Source organism: Paracoccidioides brasiliensis, assembly GCF_000150735.1.
Source record: "Paracoccidioides brasiliensis Pb18 unplaced genomic scaffold supercont2.9, whole genome shotgun sequence".
Lineage (NCBI taxonomy): Eukaryota > Fungi > Ascomycota > Eurotiomycetes > Onygenales > Ajellomycetaceae > Paracoccidioides > Paracoccidioides brasiliensis.
This window is the reverse complement of record NW_011371366.1, coordinates 1,134,163-1,148,892: the sequence shown is the minus strand read 5'-3', so window position 1 is coordinate 1,148,892 and position 14,730 is coordinate 1,134,163. Positions and strand designations below refer to the sequence as shown.

At 45.5% G+C, this 14,730-nt stretch overlaps 4 protein-coding genes across 4 annotated transcripts; all 4 read left to right on the top strand.

The window, feature by feature from the left end:
• Nucleotides 1-1,510: 1,510 nt before the first annotated feature.
• PADG_06907 (uncharacterized protein) lies at nucleotides 1,511-3,856 on the top strand (the record flags this gene model as incomplete). Its single annotated transcript, XM_010763979.1, has 1 exon — nucleotides 1,511-3,856. One exon carries the CDS (start codon nucleotides 1,511-1,513, stop codon nucleotides 3,854-3,856), a length of 2,346 nt encoding a protein of 781 aa, XP_010762281.1.
• Nucleotides 3,857-5,344: 1,488 nt separating this feature from the next.
• PADG_06906 (triosephosphate isomerase) lies at nucleotides 5,345-6,709 on the top strand (the record flags this gene model as incomplete). The annotated part of the gene is made up of 5 exons (XM_010763832.1): nucleotides 5,345-5,382; nucleotides 5,505-5,784; nucleotides 5,977-6,051; nucleotides 6,186-6,298; nucleotides 6,373-6,709. 5 exons carry the CDS (start codon nucleotides 5,345-5,347, stop codon nucleotides 6,707-6,709), a joined length of 843 nt encoding a protein of 280 aa, XP_010762134.1.
• A 2,897-nt stretch (nucleotides 6,710-9,606) lies between these two features.
• On the top strand, nucleotides 9,607-11,799 carry PADG_06905 (vacuolar protein 8; the record flags this gene model as incomplete). Its single annotated transcript, XM_010763831.1, has 6 exons — nucleotides 9,607-9,786; nucleotides 9,896-10,016; nucleotides 10,109-10,222; nucleotides 10,288-10,533; nucleotides 10,615-11,364; nucleotides 11,447-11,799. 6 exons carry the CDS (start codon nucleotides 9,607-9,609, stop codon nucleotides 11,797-11,799), a joined length of 1,764 nt encoding a protein of 587 aa, XP_010762133.1.
• Nucleotides 11,800-13,006: 1,207 nt separating this feature from the next.
• PADG_06904 (exosome non-catalytic core subunit CSL4) lies at nucleotides 13,007-13,876 on the top strand (the record flags this gene model as incomplete). The annotated part of the gene is made up of 1 exon (XM_010763978.1): nucleotides 13,007-13,876. The coding sequence occupies one exon, from the start codon at nucleotides 13,007-13,009 to the stop codon at nucleotides 13,874-13,876; it is 870 nt and encodes a 289-aa protein (XP_010762280.1).
• Between the last annotated feature and the right edge of the window lie 854 nt (nucleotides 13,877-14,730).

The window sequence follows — 14,730 nt, the reverse complement described above, 5'->3', positions numbered from 1 at the left end:
GCGGCTAGTCGTGCGGCTCTTAAAATGCTTGGCAATTTCAACCTTCAGGCTGGAATCAATTATCAGCTCTCAATTATCGTTGTTGATTCATTCTGGACAATTAACCTCCGTGGATGACGGTTGGCGTTCACCGGTGCTTTGATTTGGACGACAATGATGTCAGTCAATTGCATTTCTCCACCAGTTCCCGGGGAAGAATTCGTGCAATTCAAACCCGAGCACCGCCACTTGCAAGTCGCAAATTCTCTCAAATGTGGCTTGCTCCCGTCAAACTGCGGGGTTGCTTCCGACGATGTCAGGAGAGGGGAGGAACACGACCACATGGGCAAAGATTGGATGGTCTCAAGAGTTTGCTGGGCTATCTCGTACTCCTGTCTGATATGCTCAATTCACTCGCCATCCCAAAATGCTGGCCTTGTTTCGGTATGTTCAACAGTAACAGGATGGACGGACGGTCGACTGCCCCTCATCGCTCGATTTAAAAGTGAACCTTAGGTAGTGGCAGCGTAGTGTCGCCGGATATGTCCCCTCAAAACCGGAGGTTAAAGTATCTATGTGCATTAGTCCAGACAGATCCCTTCGACTACTGTCCGAATCCAAATATATCATCCGCCTTTTCACAAATCATGCACGTTCCTGAGGCAAATCAGCTGGATGCCTGACCGCAGCGGAGGGATAGTCCTTGTCAACTTGCTTTTTCTAAGCCATTAATGGCGCGTTCAATGATTCGTCTGAGCCGCTGCAGCAGGGCGTTCTCATGCAACAGCCTTCAAGTTGCAACCACCCATTCAAGAATGGAAGCATCACAGCCTATCAGCCATAAAGTTTCTCTCTGGTTTCCAAGGCTTTTTTGTCTTTGGCGCATCCAATAAGTGGACGGGCGGAGTGCGAGCTTGCATAAGACGCTTATGTATCTCGCAAGGCAGCCATCGCTAAATTCTCTGGGGTGCAAACCACTTCAACCATCATGATAAAGGTATTAACACTTGGCTGTGTTATTTATGACTCTTACGATTTGAAATCGTTTCCCTTCAAGATTCGAGGGAGTCCTCCTGATTTTACAAATGCAGTTTGAAAGCCGCGATCTACCCTTGTCTAACATTGCCTCACTTTGATACTCTTTATTTTTAAAAAGGAAAATTTGCTGGGAGTCTGCCACCTTCAACCTCATCATATGCTCTTTAGTTCATAGCAAGGTCGATCAGGCAGCTCACATTTCTTCGCGCGCACATCAATTTGAGATATCCTCTTAATATTAAAACCACCCGACCTGCCCTGTACCTTCTTTCTGCACAATCATTCACGTATAAGGTGTGATAACTTTCCGTCAATTCTTTTTTCTTTAGATCAAAATTATTTGATTCTTTGGTTCTTCTTCTCCTGAGTTCATATTTGTATCTGCAATGCTTTGTTGGCTCTCTATGCATTGCCACTTTCACTTAAACCTGGCTACTAATATCTAAGCTTGTCAAAATAGTTTAGAGAAACTTCCAATCTCTTAACCGCAGCCATGAATGCCAACAACGCTGGTATTGGCAACCAGCGGCCCCCTGTTCCACCTCAACATTTACCGCCCCAATACTCTCCCCAAGCCCAAATGGTGCCTGGTCATGCTGGACCAGCAAACGCTTCTCATCCGTTACGAGCAATTGACCCCAACCAGTTTTCGGGTTTCCCCATGAATCCCAATCAGCAACTCAATGCCATGGTTAACCAAATGACAAAGCTCCATTTGGACACGAATAGCATGGGCAAAGTGCACGAATCGTTCAACCATGATTTTAACGACAAAGAGTTCCGAGATTTCCCTGACGATGTTGCCACTTGGTACGAAGGCTGGACTCTATTCCCCACAGAATCAGACTCTTCAGACTCGGCACAAACGTGGTCTCAAATTACTCGAACCCGAATCCACCTTTCCCAAGAGGAACTAATCAAAGAAAAGTCAAAACAAAAAAAGAAAAGTTCGAGAAATGTGGCAGAGCAGTATAATGCGTTAGGGAAGGGAAAGCGGTCGCAAATCGACCGACTGATTGAAGAACGAAAAAGGAAAGATGGCGATATTCGATTTGAATGGACTTTTGTTTTCATTTTTGCGAATACAAAAAATGTTGGTCGTCGGGGCTTGGTCACAGAATACATCACTACATCTCTTGATGTTATTCTTATGAGAAAAGTACGACCTGGTATCACGCTGCCTACCGGCAACTACCGTGTCGCGAACCGTGACACCCCTGAAATCTTTAACCTAGATCCTCATTTTGACCTAAAAGAAAAAAGTAAAGCGCAGAGTTATCCGTCAGAAATACGTGCTCACCGATTACAGGAGCCCGGATTTGGACAAGAAAACCCTCAGCATCATGGCGGAATTGATCTTCCTGGCCAACGCCAGAATGCTCATCCCATCATCGTCAATCCTAGCATGGGCATGGTTGGTACGTATCCTGGAGAACAACATGGCGGCTTTCCACCCCACCAAGAAGCACAACCGCGAATTCCACTTCAGGTTCACCACATTCATCTGGGTCAGCATACGCAGCCGAATGGTGTCCAAATAGTTAATGTCCCAAAGCAGGAGGCACACGGGTTGCCTCTACCACCACCACCGCCAGCAGCAGCAGCAGCAGCACCACACCCACCGGTACCGTCTCATCCTCAATCTTATCCTCGTCCTCAATATCTACATCACCATCAACACCAAAATCAGCATCAACACCAACGCGAACATCAACAGCAATCACAGTCACAACCACAAGTCCAAGAACAACGTCTGCCCAACTTTACCCAAGGCCATACTCATGGCCATATCGAAGAGCACCAATCCTATAAACCATCCTCAGCGAAAATCATAAATATGGAAAAAGTGCCAACCAAAGAGTCGTTTGGAGGTCCAGGGGGCAGCAGCGTGGATGATAACGAGTCTGTGATTTTTGATGAATTTGAAGATGCCAGTTCAGCGACTACGGAAGACTCCTTATTTTATGATGAAAATGACCAACATGCCATTCAAGGCGAGGGTGCCAAAAGAATCCAACGCCGTGGCTCAGAAACCCGCGGGATGCTTGAGCCTGTCTATCGATATCACCAACGCCCGACCAGTAAATACCCAATATACAAAGACCATCGCCGCCCCGATCCACGTTACACTCACGTGTCTGTGGATATCTACCCAGAAAACAGTACCCATAAACGACGACCGACCAATCGACTTTCTCGCTCGGCCTCCGTGTCTTATCCTGGTGAGCCAAGACTGCGGTTCACACATGATGAGAACCGACGGGACAGAAATCGTGACCTACCCTCAGCCAATCGTGGACAGCAGGCCCTGACACCCTCAAAAAGGTACTCCAACACCCATATCCAGGATGATATTCGCACCGATAGGGAGTGGGAGCGTAACCAATGGGACCGCGAACACTCTCTGAACAACTACATGCTCAACAAACGCCGGGAGGAACAGTGGGACAGTCGGAACCACCGGGACGCCCATCGACGCTGGGAACAGGGGAGTGCTGAAGTGCATCCACCGCACGCACCACATCCGCCTCAGCGCAAAAGCACAGGAGGTAACACCCAATATCCCGCCCAACTTCCGCGAGAGGATCGTTCCGAACAATATGCTAGGATGGCGGAACTCAATCGGATGAGCTCTACCGCCGGTGGCGCGGGAGGAAGGCAGGATCAGTATGGTGAGGATGATGCCTTTAACGATCCCGACCCATTTGGCCGTGAGAAGAGGGACCGCTATCAAATGGGCCATGGACAGTTGGACCGTGAGCGGGATCGTGGCCGGATGGATCATCGTCGTCATTCCCAAATGGAGCCACCTCGTCGGAACGATTATTATGGTCACTAAAGTTCGCAAAACGCCATGTTAATTTTGCTTTGCATCACTCTCTCGGTTCGGTATTTCTGATATGAGGGTAGTATGGGATTCGGCGATCGGACGGCTCTGGTGCTTTATCATTTGCAACAAATATAGTTACGAATCTAACTAACGCTTGGTTTTATGGAAATCTTTGGATTTGGATTGGGATTGAGTTTGAGATTAGGATCGGATCGGACGATTCCCCCCCTGTTTTAGTGTGGTTATTTGTTTCCTATTGGGTTCAGCTGTTGTAAGAAAGAAAGGTGAAAAAGGCCACACAATGTGTTGGTTATTGTTTTTGTTGTACCCCCCCCCCCCCCCCAGGTGTTTATTCCGGTTATCTTTAAGGGGACGGAAATTTAATTGACATGCAGACGCTCAGATCCCATCTTATACCCACCCATGTTTTGATCTCCTAATTGCAGACAAAAATATTTCCCTTCCATTTACACCCTTTTGCAGTGTACTTTTTCTCATTATGAAATTTGTTCACTATTTTTTTTTTATACTTGCTATATGCTTGCTACACCATGTCTTGCCTTTCATTCCCACACTTTCGTTGGAAGATATTTCGGCCAAAATCCTTAGTGACCTGTACGTACCTATTTCCATTTTCCATTTCTTTTTGACTGGTTCATCTTACACATCGATTCTGTATGGGTATATGATCTCATGATGACAACTTTCATTTAGTTACTATATGATTATTATCCCTAGCTTTGGTTTAACATGCTATTTGTTCCCCTTTGTTGGTATAGTTGAACCTCTTTTCTTGTTGACATTAACGTAATACCAACTTTTAACATGCTCTTTAATTTCCTTCTTCTTTTTTTTATATTTATTTTTTTATTGCTTGTCATCATATCACCCTGTGTTGTATCAACATGTTATGTGAATTGACAATTTAGTTATCACCATCTATATGTCTAAATTAACTTGATTGTATGCTTGACCAATCCCTACCTAGAATCTAATGCCGTTTCTGCCTATCACAATATGGCCACAATAATATATTCTGTAGACTAATCCATTCTCCTATTTTTCTGCCGTATGCATACAGGATGCGGGGAGTCGGGGGTGTTTGGCGGGGCAAGTGCCAAGCCCCTGATTAGTTAAGTAGGTGCTTGCCCCCCGCCCGCCTGCCGGTTTCTGCCGCCCGCATCTTCGCTTTAATCATCGTCTGTTCTGCTTTCTTCGTCCCTCTTTCAACTTACAATCCTCGCATTGCTCCGTTATTTGTTTTCTTGATCCATAAACTGGTACATCCCTAGGTACGTTTACGGATACTATTTCATCCCTTACCCTTGTCCTCTGCTGCTCTCATTCTTCAATTCATTATTGCACCTACATAAGTTAACTCACTCGCCATTTCCGCAGTTCGTCTCCTAAACCTTGACGGACCATTTAATTACTCTATCCAGAAATTCTTATCATTCATTCCCGTCAAGTAAAGGATAATAAAATTCTCCAGCAACCATGCCTCGTAAATTCTTTGTTGGCGGCAACTTCAAGATGTATGTGTGTTCTGTTCCTGAATCAAAACACGTCAAATCCGTCTCTACCCGCATCCAAAATCTTCCTATAACCACCGTGATACTGATAAATTACTTCCACTACTCAATTCCATTCCACCCAGGAATGGTACCGCGAAATCTATCACCCATATCATCACCAACCTCAACTCCGCCAAGCTTGATCCCACCACTGAAGTTGTCATCGCCCCGCCTGCAATCTACCTGGTGCTTGCACGACAACTCGCGAACGGCCAAGTCGCCGTTTCTGCACAGAATGTGTTTGATAAGCCTAATGGAGCCTTTACTGGGGAGTTGAGCGTGGAACAGCTCAGAGATGAAAGAATCACTTGGACGTTGGCTGGACATAGCGAACGAAGAGTTTTACTCAGAGAAGATGATGAGGTATGTTGGATTTCTTATAGTGATGCGTTGTGGGTGCAAGAATTTGTTCCCCCTTGAACACTATATTATTATTTTATGCCCGAATCGGTCACGCTTTAGTCAGTCCCGTTATTTTCCAATTCCCCAACTGCCGTATTGAGATTCGTGATATCTTCCTCAACCTTAACTAATATGTCATACCGGAATATTTAGTTTGTGGCCCGGAAAACAAAGGCTGCCATCAACGGTGGCCTCAATGTAATTCTTTGCATTGGCGAGTCTCTTGAGGTAAACTACCCACCATTTCGATATTAAACCCTTTTATGCGAGTTGAAATATCGAAAATGAGGGCAAAACAAAAGATTCTCAGGGGAACGTGCTTCGGTTAAAGCGGGAGCTGACGACACGGTCTCCATATATAGGAACGTGAAGCTGGAAGGACTATCGATGTTGTAACAAGGCAATTGGACGCCGTTGCTGAGGAAGTCTCTCCTGCAGAATGGAATAAGGTCGTCATCGCCTATGAGCCCATCTGGTAATGCTGCTTCTACGTTCCATTGTCTTTCAAAGAACGAAACCACCATCCTAACAACCACTCCACCTTCCCAGGGCCATCGGAACGGGCAAGGTCGCCACAACAGAGCAAGCACAAGAAGTGCATGCCTCCATCCGGAAATGGCTGAATGAGAAAATCTCCCCTGAAGCGGCCGAAAACACCCGCGTTATTTACGGCGGAAGCGTTACGGAGAGCAACTGTCGGGATCTCGCCGCGCAGCCTGATGTTGACGGGTTTTTGGTGGGCGGAGCTAGTTTAAAACCTGCTTGTATGTTTTCACAGAATATTGTCATGATAGGAATATCCTATCCTGCAAACGGACAAATTACTAACTCAAGTCGCAGTTGTCGATATCATCAACGCCCGTTTATAGACGGTTTTGGTAGCTAGTTCTTAGTTACGACATAAAATCCCTTACGGCAGAATGACGTTTTCCTAGTCCCTGAGTTTCTTTTCCGCTAACACTGCCATAAAAGCTGATATTGGGTTATGCGGGTATTGGAAACCTGGAGACCTGACATGGAAATGGCCTGACTTTCTTGTTTTGCAATTGAAAAATATAAAATAATTAATAACACTGTTCGTCAGTGCAGTATTTATATCTTATCCTGGTTCCGTGAATATGCTATATCTACACATGGGCATATCCCAGCTGCAGGGAGAGTTGTACCAGTCGCATGCAAATATAACTATGGGGAAAAGTATAACTAGTTATACATAAAGACCACATTTCCTTCCTGATGTTAAATCCCATATTTCCCCTGGCCAGTAAGCCGAAAAGCGAAGCCCGACGATCTTCATGGCTATCTCTGCAGCGGAATGTTTGAACCACAGGTATAAAAGAAGCTGCGCAAGAGTAGTTAACCATAGCACAAACTATAGGGCTGAGCCGGACAACTTTAAATAACTGGATAGTTAACTAACTAGTTAACTAGTTAAATGATGACTGGCGAATCGTAGAGTTCAGTTAAATATCTACGCTAACTAATTAACTAATCGGAGACTGTCAGAGCCCCAAAACAAACTGAAAAGGGAACGAAGGTCGACTCGCTTAATAAGCAAGTTTAGCGAGGTTGTTCATGGGCTGAATGGGGCCGATGGGCTGATGCAGTAAATGTATCTATCCAATGATCCCCCAGGGCGGGGATATTATTTCGTCGTTGGCACCGTTCTTATCTCGACGTCCGTGCTTCTTGACTCTGCCAATTGGTTATTGTATCTAGATCTGTAATGGATTCAATATTAAGCACCCAATCAATTCTTGACCGTGGAGCGGATATCTGACTAGTTAGTTAGTTAACTAAAGTTATTAGGGTTCTTATATAAGCAAGTACAGATGCTAGTTAGTTATTTGTGCGTGGTGATGGTGATGATGATGATGCGTAGCGTATAGGTTTTATGTCGTACACCCGGTTTGGAACCGTTGTCAGCCGTTCCATCTCGTGGTGGTTTAGCTAAATAATCGAACCTCAATGGGAATTATGGATGGGCTACTAACTAACTACCGTAGTTACATACGGGCACGCAACGCAAAGAAGATGAAAGCTGATACAGGGTGTGGTTTAGTTATTTCCGTGGGAAAGGGAGTTTTTTGACTTCTGATGAGGAGTAACTTATTCTGTGCCTGGATTTGGTCCCACGGCAGATGATTGGGGGATAGTTAGGAGGAAAGCTAAAGAGCTTCATTGGAGGGAAGAGTGGGAGGGCTTGGTGCCTTCGCGTGCGAGAAAAGGGTTTCCACTCATAGCTGTATATTGTTACTCCTTATTAAAAGATAGTTATATTGGATGCTGTTAATAAAACATATGACAGCACGAGAGAGCAGAGTCAAGTCGGAGCTAGTTCGTCATCCGGCTGGTGGCTTTGCCAGACCTGTTTAACATTTATGCATGTTGCCGTAGCATCGAATGCATGACCTCAAGGGAAGGAAGAGAAGAATAGAAGAATAATTGGATATGATATCTTTTAGTCGGGTGGTCCATACAAATTTACAAATGCTTGTGGGCTCAGGTGATGTAAGAGGCCGAAAAGCTCCTCCGGTTGTGGAGAGTTAATAGCTATGGAGGAGTTAACTATAGTTATTCGGAGAGAACAACATGGGATTGTTAGAATGTTGGACGAATAGCAGCTGGTGTGGATGGTTGGACGGAACCAATGAGAAGCTGTATCCAAGGCTGGAGAAGGTTGGGATCTCCTCGTATCAGCCAGTTAAGTTGAGTGAATCGAGAACTGGGCATCCTGGAGGTTGGACTTCGAGGGGGCCACATGATAACTATAGCTATAGAAGAGCAGTCAGCAGGAGACACATGCAGAGATAGATATGATGATAAACAAGGCAAACACATTATCAGTTTATATCAAGCATCCTATGCTCCGCGTAGAATTGAAGGGCTAGGATCCAGTAAACATCGAACATGCCGCAGCATATTTCGCATATTCCACGTAGAATGGAGTAGACAGAGAAGATGTTTTAGTTAACTGACAGTTGGTTAGCTAGTTACTGCATGCAGCTTCCCTCTGCGGCGCAGACGTTCATTGGCGGCTTTCTCCTTCCCAGTCAGCAAATCTTAGTCAACCTCCAGCAATCTGCCATCTGCTTCTGCCATCTGCTTCTGCTTCTGCTTCTGCTTCGGGCCCCCAACGTCAACATCAACATCGAACATCACCCGCTTCCGCAGCCACCAAACACCTATCAGACAACATCTCTTCAACATCTCAATCCTCTCCTACGTCAGCCTTCCTCCTTCATGACATGATTCTGTCCCACTCGCAATCGCACGACTGCCGCTACTATCCCACATAGCAAATCCCCCACCCTCGGTCTCCCCATGCTGCTGCTGCTGCTGCTGGCTCTGCTGCAACTACCCCATCACGCGCCAGTCTAGCCGCTGCTCCCCTTCGACATCCGCCATCCCTCTTAACCAATCAATCCCCCCGATTTCCTGCAGTCAACTTTGACGATTCTCTTCGATCCCCAACCAGCTGCAGCCGCAGCCACAGCTGTCGTCTGGTGTCGTCTCGTCCCATCACAGTTCCGTCATCCGTCCCGCCGCCCAGGACGCAATAATAATACTTCGAAACACGAAACTAAAGAAAAGGCCAGCCATACATACATACATACTTACATACATACATAAATCTATCTGAAGCAGATATTAAAACTAGAAAATAAAGAAAAGTCCACTCTGCGCTCTGCCGATATACTGCTTATCATTCCCATCCAATCAGCGACAAGAGGATACTTGGATTTCTCTCTTTGCGGCGACCGGTCCCATCCCGCAGAAGAGATGGGGAATGCTTGTCTAGCCTGCCTCACAGGTACCTCCTCCAAGATAGATAGATGGTGCCATTTGTCTGATTTGCTGGCTCCCATCTTCAAAGGTCGATCCAGAGACGGTCTCTACGAACCCATCCTCGCCGATAACGAGCGCGAGGCCGTCGCCGATCTTTTACAATACCTCGAGAACGTACGCTTTTCCATTTCCATTTCCATTTTTATTATTTTTATTATTATTTTTATTATCCCCCAACTCCCTTTCCTCTGTGATACCAACTAAACCTGTTGATAAAATCTAGCGGAATGAAACCGACTTCTTTAGCGGAGAGCCACTGAGTGCTCTCAGTACTCTCGTCTACTCCGACAATGTTGACCTCCAACGAAGCGCTAGCTTGACTTTTGCAGAGATCACAGAAAGAGGTTCGTACTTCATACTTCACTATTATTAAGATGGCAGTAAAGACGTTTTCTACTCAGCTGTATGCTGATTTAAGACATTGGTATTGCTGTAGATGTCCGGGAAGTAAACAGAGAAACCCTCGAGCCTATCCTCTTCCTCCTACAGAGCCCCGATATCGAAGTTCAACGTGCTGCCAGTGCAGCGCTGGGGAATCTCGCTGTTAATAGTGCGTCCGTCCATTTAACAAACCCTAGGTGGAAGGTTTACGCAATAACGCTGACCATTCTGTAGCGGAAAACAAAGTTAATATTGTCCTCCTCGGGGGACTAGCACCTCTAATAAGACAAATGATGTCACCTAACGTCGAAGTACAATGCAATGCAGTCGGCTGCATAACCAATCTAGCCACCCACGAGGACAACAAAGCAAAAATTGCCAGATCAGGTGCCCTTGGGCCCTTGACAAGATTGGCAAGATCCAAGGACATGCGTGTGCAACGAAATGCCACTGGAGCTTTGCTAAACATGACACATTCCGGTATGGCACTTCTTGATACAAAATGCGTACAGTTGGCCCATAATCTAATATTCCCATTTCTTTTCTCTTTTTTCTCGATAGACGAAAACCGGCAACAGCTCGTCATCGCCGGTGCGATACCCGTTTTGGTGCAACTCCTCTCGTCACCGGATGTCGACGTCCAGTATTACTGCACAACTGCATTAAGTAATATCGCAGTGGACGCGGAAAATAGAAAAAGGCTCGCCCAAACAGAATCTCGGCTTATTCAATCCCTCGTTCAGCTCATGGACTCCTCCACCCCAAAAGTTCAATGCCAAGCTGCCTTAGCTCTTCGAAATTTGGCCTCCGATGAAAAGTACCAACTCGAGATCGTCCGTGCTCGAGGCCTTGCACCTTTGCTCCGACTACTACAATCATCCTATCTCCCTCTCATCCTCTCCGCAGTTGCATGCATCCGAAATATCTCCATCCATCCCCACAACGAATCCCCAATCATTGACGCGGGATTCCTAAAACCACTCGTTGACCTACTAGGCTCGATAGACAATGAAGAAATCCAGTGCCACGCCATTTCCACCTTGCGGAACCTGGCAGCTAGTTCAGATCGAAATAAGGAGCTCGTTCTTCAAGCAGGCGCCGTGCAGAAGTGCAAAGAGCTTGTCTTAAAAGTTCCGCTGAGCGTACAGTCGGAAATGACCGCTGCAATTGCTGTTCTTGCTCTGAGCGATGAGCTGAAGACCCATCTGCTGAAACTGGGTGTGTTTGATGTTTTGATACCCCTGACAGATTCGGAAAGCATAGAAGTTCAAGGGAATAGTGCAGCTGCTTTAGGGAATTTGTCGTCCAAAGGTATGATATGATTATCCCACCTTCCCTCCCTCTACCCTTTGTAACAAACGGATGGCACTAAATCAACAAACCTATATTTTAGTGGGCGACTACTCAATATTCGTCCGCGACTGGTCCGAACCGAACGGCGGTATCCACGGGTACTTAAGTCGCTTCCTAGCCAGCGGGGATCCGACGTTCCAACATATCGCCATCTGGACGCTGTTGCAGCTTCTTGAGTCTGGAGATCAGCGGTTGCATGGCTATATTACGCGGTCAGAGGATGTAGTGGAGATGGTTAAGACGATTGCGGATAAGAATTTGGAGAGTGGGGATGAAGGGGAGGGGGCCGGAGAAGGTGGTGGTGAGGATGATCAGGGAGAGGTTGTGGCGTTGGCAAGGAGGTCGTTGGAGATTTTGGGTCAGAAGGCTAAGCAGATTCTTCTTGATGGGTGATGTCAGTGGTGGTGACATAAATGGAGGAGCGGTAATGTGCTTGTGGTATTTTTTTATCATTATTTTTGCTTTTGCTTTTCTTTTTTTCATCCCCCGTTGTGTCCTTGTTTCTTAAACCCGCAAGGAGTTCTTTTACCGGGGTGGGTTCATTGTTTATTTTACTTTATTCTGCGCTCGGCTGGCCTTTCCTTTTTTATCTTTTTTTTCCCTACCAAGCTAGTCATCCCTATTTATCTTCTTTTTTGGCCTGGTTTTCTCTTCTCTGCTCTCAGTATTCCTTTTCTATTATATGGTCTCGCGAGGGGGGGTATTTATTTAACCTGTATCCTTGACTGTTGCTTCAGTCTGCCTTTTGGCCTATTCCTATATTTTTTCCATAACACATATTTCCTTTGGTACAGCTTCTCCTTTCCCCTTACTTATACTTTCCCTTTTCCTTTCTTTGTCGATGTCAATGGTAAGTATGGTATTGGATTTGTGAGGGTTGAGGAGAGTTGGTTGAGTTGCATATTGTCCGTGCAGGATGTATTTTTACAGTCCATGCAAGATACATATAGCAAATACATACATACATAATTATTATTATTATTAGAGAAATGGGTATAGGTTATTTAGCTCAGATACCATTGAGGGAGAAGAGAAAAGAGTATATGCAGTGTCGAGCTATCAATATATATAAATGTGCATCTTTCATGAGATGCTGCTTTGGATTATTTGGGTTAGTAGCAGAGCAATGTATTTTTTGCAATTCTCTATTGAGTTTATCTTTGTTTCATCCTTCGTTTCTGTTGCTTGTATACATTAGTAGCTTTGAAGTGAGAATATCCCTTACCTGGTCTGAGCTTCTCATAAGTGACGTCATCCCCCGCATTACTGCAGCCAGGGTTCCCTATAGACGCGCGTCTAATGTGACCTTGGTCTGCGCGCTAGTTTTACATCTTCAACCTTTCCGATCAAAATTCAAGGTAGGACGAATCACATAGTGAAAAATATCCTCCAACTTACAGCTAGCTTTCTGGATTTCTTTTACAGCTTTTATGAAGGGATAAGCTTTTAGGAAGATTCCTCTCCCCATTGTTGTAATTATTCTGTCACAAATAATATCTGTTTTCATCATAATCCCGACAGCTGTTTCTACCTGCCATCCTTTTTGACCGTAGAGGGTATTCCTCCATCAACACATTTAAACACTCATCCACATATATAGATGGCAATTCCACTTCCCTCAATTGCCGTTCCCGGTCAACGGTTAGGCCCCGCCTCATCCTTCATTCCCGGTCCGGGAACACACATCCAAGACTCCTTCGTCTGCGCCTCGATAGCTGGACCTGTCATTCTCAAAAAGATCGAGGAATTATCGAAACAACAACAGCAACAAGCAAACACCAAACAACGGAGGGAACTGGTAACTATCGCACGCTCTTTTGCGCAGACAGTCAATGATGCATGTGCAGATGCGGGGAAGCAGCCGCAACAGCAGGTTGGGATAAATGGAACTCCACATTCACAACGGCAATTAAATGCAGCGACAACGACGACAGCAACAACAACAGCAGCAGCAGCAGCAACTACCACTCTGAAAAGACAAAAATATAAATACAACACCCTCCCTGCGGTAGACTCTATCGTCCTCGCCCGCGTCACCCGCGTCCAGAAACGCCAAGCAACCCTCTCCATCCTCGTCGTCCTCGACGACAACCACCCTCTCAACCCTACTTCCCCATCCTACGACACCACCAACACCGTCAACCCCTCCCTCCTTTCCACCACAAACGCCGACCCCCTCAACGCCGACGACCTCCGCTTCCAAGCCCTAATCCGCAAAGAAGACGTGCGCACCGTCGAAAAGGACAGCGTCGTGATGGACGAGATGTTCCGCGTCGGCGACATTGTGCGGGCCGTGGTGATTTCGTTGGGCGATCAGAGCTTTTATTACTGTTCGACGGCGCGAAATGAGTTGGGAGTTGTTATGGGGAGGAGTGAGGCGGGGAATGTGCTTGTGCCGGTTAGTTGGAGAGAGATGGTTGATGGAAAGACAGGGAGGAGGGAGTGGAGGAAGGTTGCTAGGCCGTTTTGAAGGGGAGGAGAGGGGGCCCAGGGTTGGTTGAGGCCTTTTGCTTCTCTCTTTCTGAGAGATTCTTTTGTTCCGTGTTCAACATCTATAATGCAAGGGAAGAAGAGAAAGGTCGGGACGGATTGATGGATGTCTTCAATATATTTGCTTCTCTTGTGAAGTGGTGCTCTCACACATTCATAGCTGTTGAGTATTAGATGATCCTCCTTATGGCCTTCGCCAGAGCATATTGGGCCAGAGTCGCTGTGGAGAACTATAGGCCCCTTACTTCATGTAATTTGACAGATTTGGATCCATCCAAATATGTGTCTTGAGCATGATGAACGGTGAAACCGCTCAGAGATTATAGTATATTATTCAGTCAATTGATATGATGAAATTATGATATCTATATATATTTACAACTTGAATCTGGATTTTCATCTTCTTCGAGAATGAAGGTATGTGAAAGAGGTTGATTATTATGGATAGGTATATGATATTGGTGTGATCAATGGGAACAGGAGGCAAGATACTAAAAAAAATAAAGTATGTTACAGATTTCAAGTTAGTATACTTGTTTCAAAAAGGTCATTTGTTGAGGATGGTGAATTCAATATTTACTGATTTGAGAGAAAAGAGTTTATATCTCCCTTCCTGGAAGCCATGTACTTCTGAGAAAGGTAGTACCGGAACTCTCTCATTGTGCAAAACGAAAATGGTAATTGGAGATCTCAAAACAGGGCGCGGTAATTCAAAAAGAAATAAAATCCGAGGTGAAAGAAGTGCCAATGTCAAAGTCTAAAAGACTTTTGTTATTTATATATTTATATTCTTTTTGTTTAATCCATTACCGTAAGCCACACCTAACAATAAGA